Here is a 15,120-nt window from a genome sequence, read left to right on the forward strand (position 1 = left end):
GGATCTGCCAACCTGGAGAAAGCGTTCCTAACAAGGGAACCTCCCCATCGCAAGCCCCTCAGATTTAGTTATAAGTTGGCACAGTGGATAGGCCTTGAAAAACTGAACACAGACCAATCGAGAAAACAGGAAGAAGTTGTGTGGAACTATGAAAAAAATAAGCAAAATATGCAAACTGAGTAGTCCATGCACAAGATAGGCAACATCAAGGAGAGTGTGAGCTCAGGAGCGCCGTGGTCCCGTGTTTAGCGTGAGCAGCTGCGGATCGAGAGGTCCTGGGTTCAAGTCTTCCCTCGAGTGAAAAGTTTACATTCTTTATTTTCGCAAAGGTATGATCTGTCCGTTCGTTCATTCACGTCTCTGTTCACTATAATAAGTTTAGTGTCTGTGTTTTACGACCGCACCGCAAAACCGTGCGATTAGTAGACGAAAGGACGTGCCTATCCAATGGGAACCGAAAACTTTTAATCGCAAGGTCACAGGTCAACCGATTCCTCCACAGGAAAATACGTCTGATATATTCTATACGACACTGGTGACGGCATGTGCGTCACATGACAGGAACATGTTGTCGACCCACCTAACTTGTACACTTGGCGAATGGGTAAAAAGACTCTTCTACCTTGCCCAATTTAGGTTTTCTTGTGGATGAGATAATCACTCCCAAAAGTGATGAAAACATAAGAGTTTGTCACGTAAACTGCAACAAATGAATGCAACAGTTTCACAGTCGCACAGTTTTCCCTGTGCTCTGTCAAAACTTAAGTTTTGTTTCGTTGTTTGTTTAGGTGTAGCGTCCCCATACTACGACGCAGTTACCTCGCATCGGACGGACGGACGGACAGATAATAATTGTCTGAAAATAAAAAAAAATAACTTTTCACTCGAGGGAAGACTGAAACCAAGGACCTCTCGTTCTGCAGCTGCTCACACTAACCACGGGACCACGGCGCTCCTGAACTCACACTCTCTTTGATGTTGCATATCTTGCACATGGACTACTCAGTTTGTATATTTTGCTTATTTTCTTTGTAGTTCCACACAACTTCTTCCTGTTTCCTCGTTTGATCTGTGTTCAGTTTTTCAAGGCCTATCCATCTTATAACTAAATCTGAGGGAGGTGCGATGGGGAGGTTCCCTTTGTAAGTCTAAAGTTGTTCGAGATGTTCGAAATTCTGATAAAAATTGGAGTAAGCTGAAGGGAAACATGGCTACTACTCACAATGTACAAGAATAAAGAAGGATCAATAAATCTTGAAGATCAAGAACGAACTGCTCGGATTTAAAATTGCATATGAGAGCGATGTAGCCTTTCACACCTACTTTTTCGTCTATACATCGATGATTCACTAACGGAAATAAAAGAAAGGATCATGAGTGGGATCAAAATTTAAGATGAAAGTATATCAATGATAAGATTCACATCGACATTGCTATCCTCAGTGAAAATGAAGAAGCGTTAAAGGATCTGTGGAATGGAATGAGCACACAATATGATTTGAGAGTAAATCGAAAGACGACGAAAGTAATGAAAACTAGCAGAATCAAAAACCGCGAGAAACTTAAAATCATAATTGGTTAAAAAAATGGCTCTGAGCACTATGGGACTTAACATCTATGGTCATCAGTCCCCTAGAACTTAGAACTAGTTAAACCTAACTAACCTAAAGACAACACACAACACCCAGTCATCACGAGGCAGAGAAAATCCCTGGCCCCGCCGGGAATCGAACCCGGGAACCCGGGCGCGGGAAGCGAGAACGCTACCGCACGACCACGAGCTTCGGACCATAATTGGTAGTCATGAGGTTGACGAAGTTTCATAATTCAACTACCTAGGCAACAAACTAACCCTGATGAACGGATCAAGCGTGAAGCTTTATGTACTACTGTAAGCAATTGATTAATGATCTATTGTGAGGTTGCTGATACTGAACTTACATTGAAAGCAATTCTCATTGGGAAATTCATTCGGTAACTAGTTGACACGTACCTGCATTCATTGTCACCAACTACAATTGGTGGGTTTGAAAGCGATTGTCGTTGACAAGGCGCGACACATGCGTTTGGTGCGTGTCGGTTATGACCTTCTTATGGTATTTCCGTACATTTTGATAGGGATGCGGATAGTACATTATTCCTTGATAAACCAAAAAAATTGGCAAATTCATTCACGGTAGTAACATATGCACGTCAAAAACAATATTTACATCCTGACATTCTATGACATCTGGACGTCGACCCGTGTTACTGAGCTGATTCCATACAAGCTTCTACCACATACACGCTACACCACTGTCATGATTTTCGTCAGTAGTGGAGAGTCTTATGACCACCTGGTATGAGTTGCGTACCATCTGTTTTTGAAATTTTATCACGGGCCTTAGGCAGCACACCTGTTCGACGGAGTTCTTCACGCTGTGCTGTCATCTCCGGGTATCTATTGCAACCAACATCCATATGAACTCGCTTTCCCTTTTCAGCTCTTGGTCTCCCTCGACACTTTCAATGCACTACATGTCACGCCATTACCAAAATGAGAAGTACTTCATTCTTAAGGATATATCCTATCAACTGATCCTTCCTTTCAGCCAGATTTTGCCTTAACTTACCTCTTGTTCCTGTAAGATTCCTGCATGCGACGTAGCATCCCACATATCTGTCGCTCTCTGTTTCTATCTTCCCAAGCGTCCTCTTAATCCTATATTTTTCTTTTCTTGATAGCCCTCCTTTACCCTTTCAATCAGGCAACATTCGGTTATCTCTCTCACTGTCCAGAGGATGGTACAACAAGGATTTATCTGGTCATCTGTAGTCTGTGATTCACATTACAAGTACATCCCGGCCGAGCTGCTGTTCTGTGTTGTCTGTGAGGTTTCTTCAGCTCGGGTCATGTCCCTAATGGTTAAATTTCTTACATTTTCTCGCAGAGATGTTCTCTCCGACATTGATAACCCATTTCTATAACTCTAAATTTGTTTTCATGTTTTCCAGTAAGGTTAAAGCATCTGCTTTCACAAGTTCTTGTAGGCACCACAGAATTTCTATACAGCATCATCTCTATTTATCAACTTACCTTAGAAGACAATAACAAAGGCTGTAGATTCTGAACTGCTGTTTTTCCACGGGTTGGTCTCGGCTGCATTTCGCAATTACTTGTTCCATCTTCCTAGAGGATGCTAACCTCATACATAAATTTTTATGTTGCTAGGTGTGCTGGCCATTTGCTGTTACGTTTCCTGCATTTCCTCCACGGCGCCCTATTATCTTATTCTTCTAATGCATTTCTTAATATGCTGCAGATATCATCCCCTTCTCTAGCTGCCACTACTTGATCACCGGCGAAGAACAAGGTCTACATAAACTGATCTTCGGTTATTTTAATACCCATTGCCGCTCATTTCCTACTCCACATTTCTAATGCATTTTGCATATATATAGGGTGGTTATAATGAAGGAGTAGCTACTGACAGAGGTACAGTATCGGCCTTTATTATACAATGAAGACCCAAAGAATCTGGTACAACTGCCTAATATCGTGTAGGACCCCCGCGAGTGCGTAGAAGTGCCGCGATGGGACATGGCATGGACTCGACTAATATCTCAAGTAGTGTTGGAGACAACTGACACTAAGAATACTGCAGGCCTGTCCATAAATCCGTAAGAGAGGATGGAGATCTCCTCTTAACAGCCCGTTACAAGGCATCCCAAATATGCTCAATAATGTTCATTTCTGGGGACTTCGTCGGCCAGCGGAAGTGTTTAAAGTCATAGGAATGTTACCGGAGCCAGTCTGTAGCAAATCTGGACGTGTGGGGTGTCGCATTGTCCTACTGGAATTGCCCAAGTCCGTCGGAATGTACAATTGACATGGATGGATGCTCGTCATCAGACAGGATGCTTACGTACATGTCACCTTTCAGAGTGGTACCTAGAAGTATCAAGGCTCATATATCACTGCAACTGCACACGCCTCACACCATTACACAGCCTCCACCAGCTTGAAAAATCCCCTGCTGACATGCTGGGCCACTGGATTCTTAAGGTTGTATCTATACCCGTATACGTCCATCCGCTCGCTAAAATTTGAAAGGAGACTCGTCAGACCAGGCAACCTGTTTGTTGTCAGTCCAATGTCGATCTTGACGAGCCCAGGCGAGGCGTAAAGCTTTGTGTCGTGCATCATCCGAAAGCCCATATCGATGACGTTTCGGTGAATGGTTCGCACGCTGACACTTGTTAATGGCCCAGCCTTGAAACCTGAAGCAATTTTCGAAGGTTTGAACTTCTGTCGTACTGAATGATTCTCTCAAGTCGTCATTTGCCCCATTCTTGCTGGATCTAATTCCGGGCGCAGCGATGTATGAGATTTGATGTTTTAACGGATTCCTGATTTTCACGGTACATTCGTGAAATGGTAGTACGGGAAAATCCCCACTTCATCGCTACCTCGGAGATGCTGTGTCCCATTACTCGTGCGCCAACTGCAACGTTGCGTTCAATCTCACTAAAATCTTGATAATTTGCCATTGTAGCAGCAGCAATCGAACTAACAACTGCGCCTGACACTGTTATATAGGCGTTGCCCACCGAAGGGCCGTATTCTGCCTCTTTACACATCTCTGTATTTGAATACCCATGCCTATACCAGTGTCTTTGGCACTTCAGTGCAGTATGGCAGCGAAACGTGGTAAATATACGCGGAAGCGGTTTACTATAGAAAAAAAATGATTTCCAATTTTGGCCACCAGGTTGCCAATTTGGTGCCGCGAATGCAGAAATACGTATAGAAACGTTTCCATACGCAGATTAGGAACAGGGTGTGAGCAGAAAACGTCAGACTAGCAAGAAAGACACAATGTTGATTTTATTATTAACCGCTGCTTACCCTGTTTGTTCTATAGGGGCGCCGGAGACGTCGAGGAGTATCTGCATTATTAAAACGACGTGATCAGCAGTTTCTGGCAGTAGTTCCAGTGAAGTATGAGCAATGTGTCCTTTTATACTGGGCTTCAGATCAGGTACAGGCCGAATGTGTCCCTGGTAAACACGTACTTTTAGATACCCCCCAGAACTAAAAGTTACGTGGATTCAGGTCAGGTCATCTTGCAGGCCACATATCTGGAAAATCTCTTGAGATAACACGTTCGTGGAAGGTTGCATTGAGCTGATTTTCTCTGGACGAGCGACCTGATGTGTTTGCACGAAACCTGTGATATCCACGCAGTGCGCTCTACTATAGTAGGAATCACATGATGTACAAGCAAGTCTCAATAACATGCGTATGTCACCGTGCACATGGCAGACCCTCTGAGTACTTTCTTTTCGTAGAATAATGGACTGAGAGTGAAGCCACATGACACACTCACGTAAGGCAACTGCAATGACTCTTCGTGAACAACAGGTCCCTTAACGGTACCCGAAATTGGGCATTTCAGTGTACTCACTATCCCCTATAGTGCATAATCTGCCTCGTCACTCCACAATCTACGACCCGGCCACATGTCATCACCTTCGATCCGTGCCAGAAACTGAAGGTTAGACCCAGAACGGAAATGCGGATCATGAGGTTTCAGGTTCTGCACTGTCTGGACCATTCAGTACCAAACAGACCGCAAATTTGCCCTACTGTGACTACAGGATGGACAATTCGTACGACACTGTACGAGAACTCGCATGATCAGTTACAGCAACAGCTACTTCCTTAATAACTTCCACTAGGATAGGATGCCTTCCTCCTCCAGGTGCCACACCGAGCACACCCGTGTTTTCGAATTTAATTATCAGCTTCTTTAATCTATTTAATGACATCGGATCTATCCCAGACCTTTCAGTCGGCGATGCTCTCTCAGTGTAGCACTGTAACTGCTATAGTTCACATCTAATACTTTCATCAACAGTGCACGGTCTCGCTTCTCGATAGCCATACCGTTCACGGTCGTTATGGCTTGTCAAATGGCAGCGAAGATGTCATACCGTCATACAAACAGCGCACTTCGCCCAATTTACTCCAGGTGGTCATAACTCAAACTATTTTGTTTCAGTTTAAATCCGTTCCGTGCTAGCATATCTTTTAAGTTTCGCTGCCATGCAATAATTACAGCTCGCAGTGGACCTAAGTAAGTAACTGCTATCACAGCTACTCGGTGCTCTGAACAACGAAGAAGATAAGCAGCATCCCTGCCTCCGTCTTTTGCAATTTTGAAACGGTGAGTAGGAATTTTATTCCTGACTTTGATTACATAATCTGCCAAATTGTATAAGATGTATGAGCCTGTAACAAACGTATTTTCAAGCCCATACCACTTTAGGACCTCAGTTTCTTCAGCGGTTCTGTGTCCCACGCCTTCTCGAGAACAATAGACACTAAATCTTTATTCAGATTCCTCTTCAGTCTCTTTGCCATTAGCTATACTAAAGTCAAAATGTTAGCACTGCAGGATCTTTTCTACTGGAATCCAATTTGCTCCTTGACCTCCATCAACATTCCGTCTTTCGGAATCCGGCTAAACAGCCAGTCAGTAGATTTGGTAACACTGACTCGATGACAGTTCCCACACAAACCTCCATGCATTTTTTAAATCCGGAATTCGATTCAGTATCTCCTCATTAGATACTCGATCTATATATCTGTTCTTCAGCAATATTCAGCTCATTTCCAAAGTTGCTCTTCTCTTCCTGTATGAACTGCTTGTTATCCACGTTTCACTTCCATGCAAGACTACACTCAGTCGAAAATTTTCACACAAGACTTCGCAACGTTTAAATTACATTAGATGTTAACAAATTCCTTCCCTTACTACAGCCAGTCTCCATTTTATCTTCTCTACTTCGGCCATTGTTAGTTATTTTACTGCTAAAACAAAAAACCTCTTTTACAAATTATAGGATCTCATTTTCTAATCTCATTAACTTTGTATTGCCAGATTTAATTCAACAATATTCCAGTTCCCTTGTGTCACTTTTGTTGATGTTCATCCAACAGTCTCTTCCCAAGACACTATCCGTTCCATTCAGCTGCTCTTCCAAGTGCTTAGCTCTCTCTGACAAAGTTACAAAGTCATTAGCAACCATGAAAGTCTTATGTTTCTTCTGCGTGAAGTTAATTTTCTCTCCAGATTACTCCTTGGTTTCTTTACTGCTTGCTCGCAGCACAACTGAATGACATCGATGAAAATCTGTAACAATGAATCTCTTCCCTGCATGTTCTTAGACACTTATTAAAGCAATTTAGTTTCTTAGATATGGCAAATAACTTCTCTAACCCTGTACCGTATAACTACAGACTTTCTAAGAGTGTACTCCAGTCAACATTGTGAAATGTGTTCTCTAAGTATACTAATACTATGAACGAAAGTTTGCTTTTCTATAACATTTATTCCAAGATACGTCGTAAGATAAGTATGGCTTGTTGTGTTTGTACATTTCTCCAGAACCCTAACTGAACTTCCTCAAATCGGTTGCTTCCAGTTTTCCAATGTTCTGTAATATTTCAGGTCAATATTTTGCAACCAATGGTTATTCAATCGATAGTTCGGAAATATTCACAACTAGCAGCACCAGTATTATTTGGAATAACAATTATCACATTTTTCTGGAAGTCTGGGGGTATTTGGCCTGTCTCAAATATTTTGCACTTCAGGTGTAACATTTTCTACGCGGCTGGCTGCTCCTATTCTGAGAGAATGTCGTCTACTCCAGGCACCATTTTTGAAGTAGACTTCCCAATGCCCCGTGGAATTTCTCTCTCAGTATCACATCTCACGACTAATAGTCATCTACTTCCTCTTCCCTTTCAATACTATGGCCTTCCTGTCTCTAGTATATCCGTTACGTATAATCCTTCCACTGTTCAGCCTCCACTTCTTTGCTCGAAAAAGGCTTACAATCAGAGCTCTGGACATTCGTAACATTCATACAGACTGTTAACGAAGGTACGTGCATAAGGAATAGGCTCCTAGATACTGGCTCGAAGATTTCTTAAGTAACAGGACTCACTGTTGTCCCCGATGCCGATTGCCCATTGGAGGTAGGGGTAACATCAGGAGTGCCCCAGGAAAGTATGATAGGACCGTTGCTACTTCCTATACACGTAAAACCTCAGGCAGGCAGGGTAGGCAGTAATCTGTGGCTATTAGCTGATGATGCTGTGATGTACAGGAAGGTATCGAAGATAAGTGCCTGTAGGTTGATACAAGATGACATACGAGGTGTGGCTAGAAAAAAACCGGACTAGTACTGGTGAAACAATAAAACGAATACAATAAGGCTGAAAGTCGCGTGGCCTGTCACGTGACTCTCGCTCCGCCTACTGCTCGAGTTTCATCTGCCTCCTGCACTCAGTCTGCCCGTGGCGTCTGTTTTAAGTAGTTGACGTTTTGTCTGTGCGTCGCAAAATGTTGAGTGTACAGAAAGAACAGCGTGTTAACATCAAATTTTGTTTCAAACTAGGAAAATGTGCAAGTGAAACGTTTGTAATGTTACAACAAGTGTACGGCGATGATTGTTTATCGCGAACACAAGTGTTTGAGTGGTTTAAACGATTTAAAGATGGCCGCGAAGACACCAGTGATGACACTCGCACTGGCAGTCCATTGTCAGCAAAACGTGATGCAAACATTGAAAAAATCGGTAAACTTGTTCGACAAGATCGCCGTTTAACAATCAGAGCAGTGTCTGAGTTAACAGGAGTTGACAAGGAAAGTGTTAGGCAGATTCTTCATGAAAGTTTCAACATGAACAAAGTGTGTTCAAAAATGGTTCCAAAGTGTCTCACAATTGAACAGAAGGAATGCCGAAGAATGGTTTGTTCTGACATCCTGGAAAACGTTGAAAGTGATCCCACCTTCTTACAAAATGTTATTACTTGCGATGAATCAGTCAGTGAAGACGTTTTTGGCAAAACACAACATTCCCATCTTAGATCATCCACCCTACTCACCTGATTTGGCCCCCTGTGACTTTTTTCTTTTCCCTAAAGTCAAGTCAGCTTTGAAAGGAACTAGATTTGAGACTGTTGAAGCAGTAAAAGAAAAAGCGACGGAAGTAATGTATGGACTTACCGAAAATGATCTGCAGCATTGCTATGAACAGTGGAAAAATCGTATGGAGCGGTGTAGAGACCGAGGAGGAGAGTACATTGAAGGAGATAACATGAAATTGTAAATAATTGTAAATAAATGTTTTTTCCAGCATCAGTCCGGTTTTTTTCTAGCCGCACCTCGTAGACAACATTTGTAGCCTGTGTTACAAAGGGCAGCGAGCCCTAAAAGTGGAAAAATGTAAGTTAATGCGGATGAGTGGGAGAAACAAATCGTTAATGTTCGGATACAGTATTAATACTGTCCTGCTTGACACAGTCACATCGTTTAAATATATGGGCGTAACGTTGCGAAGCGACATGAAATGGCTTGAGCATGTGAGGATTGCGGTAGGGAAGGCGAATCGTCGACATCGGTTCATTGTGAAAATTTTAGGAAGGTGTGGTTCCTCTGCAAAGAAGACCGCTTGTAAGATGCATGTTCAACCTATTCTTGTGTACTGCAAGAGTGTTTGGGATCCGCACCAGGTCGGATTAAAAGAAGACATCTCACAAGGGAACCTCCCCATCGCACCCCCCTCAGATTTAGTTATAAGTTGGCACAGGGATAGGCCTTGAAAAACTGAACCCAGATCAATCGAGTAAACAGGAAGAAGTTGTGCGGAACTATGAAAAAATAAGCAAAACATACAAACTGAGTAGTCCATGCGCAAGATAAGCAACATCAAGGACACTGCAAGCTACGGAGCGCCGTGGTCCCGTGGTTAGAGGGAGGAGCTGTGGAGCGTGAGGTCCTTGGTTCGAGTCTTCCCTCGAGTGAAAATTTTACTGTCTTTGTTTTCGCAAAGTTACGATCTGCCCTTTCATTCATTGACGTCTCTGTTCACTGTAATAAGTTAAGTGTCTGTGTTTTGCGACCGCACCGCAAAACTGTGCGATTAGTAGACGAAAGGACGTGCCTCTCCAATAGAAACCGAAAACATTTGATCGCAAGGTAATAGGTCAACGAATTCCTCCACAGGAAAACACGTCTGATATATTCTATCCGACACTGGTGACGGCATGTGCGTCACATGACAGGAATATGTTGTCGACCCATCTAACTTGCACACTTGGCGAATGGGTAAACAGATTCTTCTGCCTTGCCCGATTTAGGTTTTCTTGTGGATGTGATAATCGCTCCCAAAAAAGCGATGAAAACATAAGAGTTTGTCACATAAACGGCAAAAAATGAATGCAACAGTTTCACAGTCGCACAGTTTTCCCTGTGCTCTGTCAAAACATATGTTTTTTTACGTTTTCAAATATTTCCATGTGTAGACCGTCAAATCCTGCATATGTCCAAGCAAATCTGAACATGTCCTGGAATTTTGGAGAGCGCAGTTGATTATGTCTGAGTGCCTGAACTTTGATAATTGTCTGAAAATAAAAAATTAAACTTTTCACTCGATAAAAGATTTGAACTAAGGACCTCTCGTTCCACAGCTGCTCACGCTAACCACGGGACCACGGCGGTCGTAAGCTCACTCGTTCCTTGATGTTGCATACCTTGCGCATGGACTACTCAGTTTGTATCTTTTGCTTATTTTTTTCATAGTTCCACACAACTTCTTCCTGTTTTCTCGATTGATCTGTGTTCAGTTTTTCAAGGCGTATCCCTGTGCCAACTTATAACTAAATCTGAGGGGGGCGCGATGGGGAGGTTCCCTTGTAAGCAATTCAGACGCGAGCTGCTACATTTGTTACCAGTAGGTTCGATCAGCATGCAAGTCTTACGGATATGCTTTGGGAACTAAAGTGAGAATCTCTGGAGGGAAAAACCATTAATTTCGAAGAATACTACTGAGAAACTTCAGAGAACCGGCATCTGAAACTAAGTGCTGAACAATCCTACTACCACCAACATACATTTTCCATAGGGGCAACAAAGATATGGAATGAAAATTAGAGCTCATACGGAGACATATAGATAATCGTTTTTCCCTCGCTCTAACTGCGAGTGGAAGGAAAGGAAAGGACTAGTTATGGTAAAGGGCGCCCTTCCCCACGCACTGTACGGTGGTTTGCGGAGTATGTATTTAGATGTAGAGATATAGATGCATTTTTTTCTAACGTCTCTTAATTTCCTATGGACGACATCTATCTTTCCTCTAGATGTAGCTGATTTTACATCCTAGCATTTCTCGTACAGAAATTTCTCTTTTGTAATCTTGATCTTAAAGTCAGTATCATGTTTGCATTTCCTTTTTCCTGCACCATTTGCTGCAGTTTAAATTTTACCCTTTCGTCAATTAGACTCAATATTTTGTGTGTTATATACGCACAGGGTGTTTCAAAAGAACTTTACAACTTTAAAAAGATATAGAACTGGATTTGGTGTTATTTAGTCGGGAAACACATCAACGTTTTTCACCTTAAACTAAAGACCCTGTTTGTGGTTTCCGCTGGTTATCCTACACACATCCCTTCGGAAGTCAATTTCTTCCCAAACTCACTGTTGCATTGCAGGCGTAACTTGCTCAGGGGCGGCATAAATTATTGCTCTAAGTTCAGTAGAGAGGCCAGCTCAGGAGATACAAACACGATATCTTTGATGAATCACCACAAAACAAAGTCGAGTGGTGCCAGGTCAGGGGAATGTGGGGGTCATGCAATTGGCGCATCATGGTCAATCCATTGATCTGGAAAGAGATCACTGAGAAAATTCCGGACGTCAGCCAAGTTGGGGGGGGGGGGGGTGCAACAGCTTGCATGAAGTTAACATTTCGTTCTTGGTCACCCTTATCATTCTTTGGTATCAAAAACTGTTGTATCATATCCAGGTATACTATCTAGCTGATGGTTGTCAACGACGTCGTCAGATGCGCTTGGACGATCTGATGATTTCCCATGTCTTACCGAACACCATGATTCTTCAAACAATTTATGCCACTCATAAACCTTAGACGTGCTAGGAGGATCTTTAGCGAACTTGGTACGGAAATTACGCTGAACTCTTATCTCGACTTCGATTCTTCAAATCAAAACACACAGCTAGCATGCTCGAGTCCAGTGAATTCAGTCATTTTTAACGCAACTGCCGCTAGCGATCCTTACGGCAGGATTCGGCAGTAGTGAATTACGCGAGACAAAACTTGATGTACTTTCCTACAAATTGACTTTAAAATCATCTCTGTAGGTACAATGGATTAATTTATATGAATTTTGAAAGTTGTAAAGTCATTTTGGAAACACCTTGTATTTATACTGACAAGGGGAGGCCACGACGTTTGGAACGCTGATTTACTTCAGACCTCATAAACTCGTAGTACTCCATTAGGACAACAAAATGTGTAAGCAGTAGCACGTACTTCTCAAGCGTTACTGAGAAAATCGCAAGATAATTTCAGTCGTCAAATATATATGGCTGTGCGTGGGCGTTTTTACCAGGAAGCGGCGGCAGCTGAGTGGGTAGCGTTGAAGCCCCGTAATCGCTGGATCGAGTCCCGTTCGTCAGTTTTTTTTTTTTTAATTTCTAACCCAGTCATTTTCTTTACTATTTACATTACAGTTGATATAATTGGAAAAATACGTGTAATCGGATAGACTTGTATTAAATTTACAATGTTACTGGGCAGTCTACAAATTTTTACTGTCACAAATAATATAATATTCATAACTCTTAACTAGTAAACGACAAAACCCATAAAGTTATACTGAAAATGTATGCCTGTCCGTGTCTTCAAAATTGTTCGTATTTAATCGAAAAAAGAACGAGAAATAGCTTCTCGTGAAGACGCTATTAAAATACCCTCGATACTCCATGATCAGTTATCAGCGCCGATATTTGATAAAATGCTGCGTCATCCATGGTTTGCTTCCAAATTATCGGCTGAAAGAGATGTTTTTGAAAATGTTAACGAGGTTTGTTTTTCCACGGAAAACCTCAAAAGACTTTGCGTATGCGGAAACAGCATTTATTCAATGCAGGTGGTTCTTCAAGTTTTCCATGTTTTTATGAAAAATACCATCCCGCCATTGTACTCAAAATGTCAAAAGCGACGATTATTTGTACATCTTTCAAAAGCCGTCTGTGCCGGTGAAAACTTGGAGGTAACAAGTAGTTTCGGGCTCCTTCCAGGTATAAGGGATTTCTCATACATTTTCAGTATCACTTTATGCGTTTGGTCTTTTACTGATTGATAGTTATGAATATTATATTATTATGATAATAAAAATTTGTAGACTGCCAAATAACATTGTAAATTTAATTAAAGTTCATCCGATTACACGTAGTTTTCCCGTTATATCAATTGTTATATAAATAGTAAAGAAAATGACTGAGTTAAAAATAAAAAACCTGACGAACGGGACTCGATCCAGCGATCACGGGGCTTGAATGCTACCCACTCGGCTGCCGCCGCTTCCTGGTAAAAACGCCCACGCACGGCCATATATATTTAACGACCGAAATTATCTTGCAATTTTCTCAATAACGCTTGAGAAGTACGCGCTACTGCTTACACATTTTGTTGTCCTAATGGAATAGCTACTACGAGTGTATGAAGTTTGAAGTAAATCCGCGTTCGAAACGTCGTGGACTCCCCTTGTGAGTGTCATCTTCATCCTTGTGTGCTCTTCTGCTGCCTGCGTGTTTCATCTCTCGCGGCTACTCATTCACATTCTGTTGTGTCCTGTAGCAATGTTTCAATAATTGCCTAAAGCTCCCTTTGAAATCATCAGAACGTCCTTACGTTACTTACAGGTATCCAAAGAGCGGGCGAGGGGGGGGGGGGGGGAAGCTATACCTCCAGTGTGCGTAGCTATTGTTTGATGAAAAGTTAGCGGACTAGCGTGAGATTTTACACCGGCGGTACTCACATAGCACGTCGAGAGGGAAGGGCCGGCTCTGGCCGGAGCCCTCAGCGTTGAAGGCGACGCAGGTGTAGTTGCCCCTAGCGGCGCGGCCCACCGCCTGCAGCACCAGGCTCAGGTTGCTCAGCACCACCCCCGCGCCCGGCCGCAGCAGGTGGCCCTGCACAGCAGAACACACCGGTCTCCAGTAGCTCAGCACGTTTCTCGAGGGTCAGCTCACGCCCTTGGGGGAAAAACTTGTTTGAAAATGTTCAAATGTATGTGACTTCTTAAGGGTCCAAACTGCTGAGGTCATCGATCCCTAGACTTACACACTAGTTAAACTAACTTAAACTAACTTAGGCTAAGAACAGTACACACACCCATGCCCGAGGGAGGACTCGAACATCTGGTGGGAGGGACCGCGCAGTCCGTGACACAGCTCTTCAAACCGCGCGGCCACTCCGCACAGCAAAACTTGTTTGAAGTCGTGGGTAGAAACACAGTGGTGCAAAATAATTTCCTTCCGAGAAATTTTTTCAAGCACACTCGTGGAAAAGGAACATACGTACTCTTCGTACCTAACGACTGTTGTTACACGTCTAGAGCTAACTCTACTGACGCATCTGAACATTTGTTTTGTCAACCTCACTGCAAGCTAGAAACGCCAATTTATTACACCAATACAGTGCAGTTTCTGGCACTGTTTTGTTTATTTTACCTGCATCAGTCGTTTCACTGGAAGGTTGCATTTCGTTAAAACGATCAGAACTAATAAAAAAATGAATAAATAAAAACTTTTCCATAAACCGACATCACTAGCACTAGAACGATTTTTTTTAAATATATCAGCCGCTTCCTTCTAATAAAATGACTCTAAAGCACTGCTATTGTTTTTTACTACTACGCCTCACTCCATCAGACTTTTTTTTTCAGTTCCTTTCTTACTTTACAACATAGACGTAAAGATATATTTCCGTTGCAGTAACTAGTTAATCAGCTGAAGGGGTGACAGATTATACGGACTAGAGTTCCTAGATAACAGAACACAGCATGTCATTCTCAATGGAGAGAAGTCTACCGAAGTAAGAGTGATTTCAGGTGTGCCGCAGGGGAGTGTCGAAGGACCGTTGCTATTCACAATATACATAAATGACCTTGTGGATAACATCGGAAGTTCACTGAGGCTTTTTGCGGATGATGCTGCAGTATATCGATAGGTTGTAACAACGGAAAATTGTACTGAA

The 15,120-nt window shown here is 42.5% G+C and overlaps 1 protein-coding gene across 1 annotated transcript in view; it reads right to left on the reverse strand.

The window, feature by feature from the left end:
• Nucleotides 1–15,120, reverse strand: part of LOC126260711 (hemicentin-1-like) — a 768,668-nt gene that overhangs the window by 61,364 nt on the left and 692,184 nt on the right. The window contains exon 9 of the mRNA XM_049958048.1: nt 13,901–14,054. Within this exon, the coding sequence (XP_049814005.1) occupies nt 13,901–14,054 (154 nt within the window). The remainder of the gene's footprint in view (nt 1–13,900; nt 14,055–15,120) is intronic.

The sequence above is a fragment of the Schistocerca nitens genome, chromosome 5, assembly GCF_023898315.1.
Source record: "Schistocerca nitens isolate TAMUIC-IGC-003100 chromosome 5, iqSchNite1.1, whole genome shotgun sequence".
Lineage (NCBI taxonomy): Eukaryota > Metazoa > Arthropoda > Insecta > Orthoptera > Acrididae > Schistocerca > Schistocerca nitens.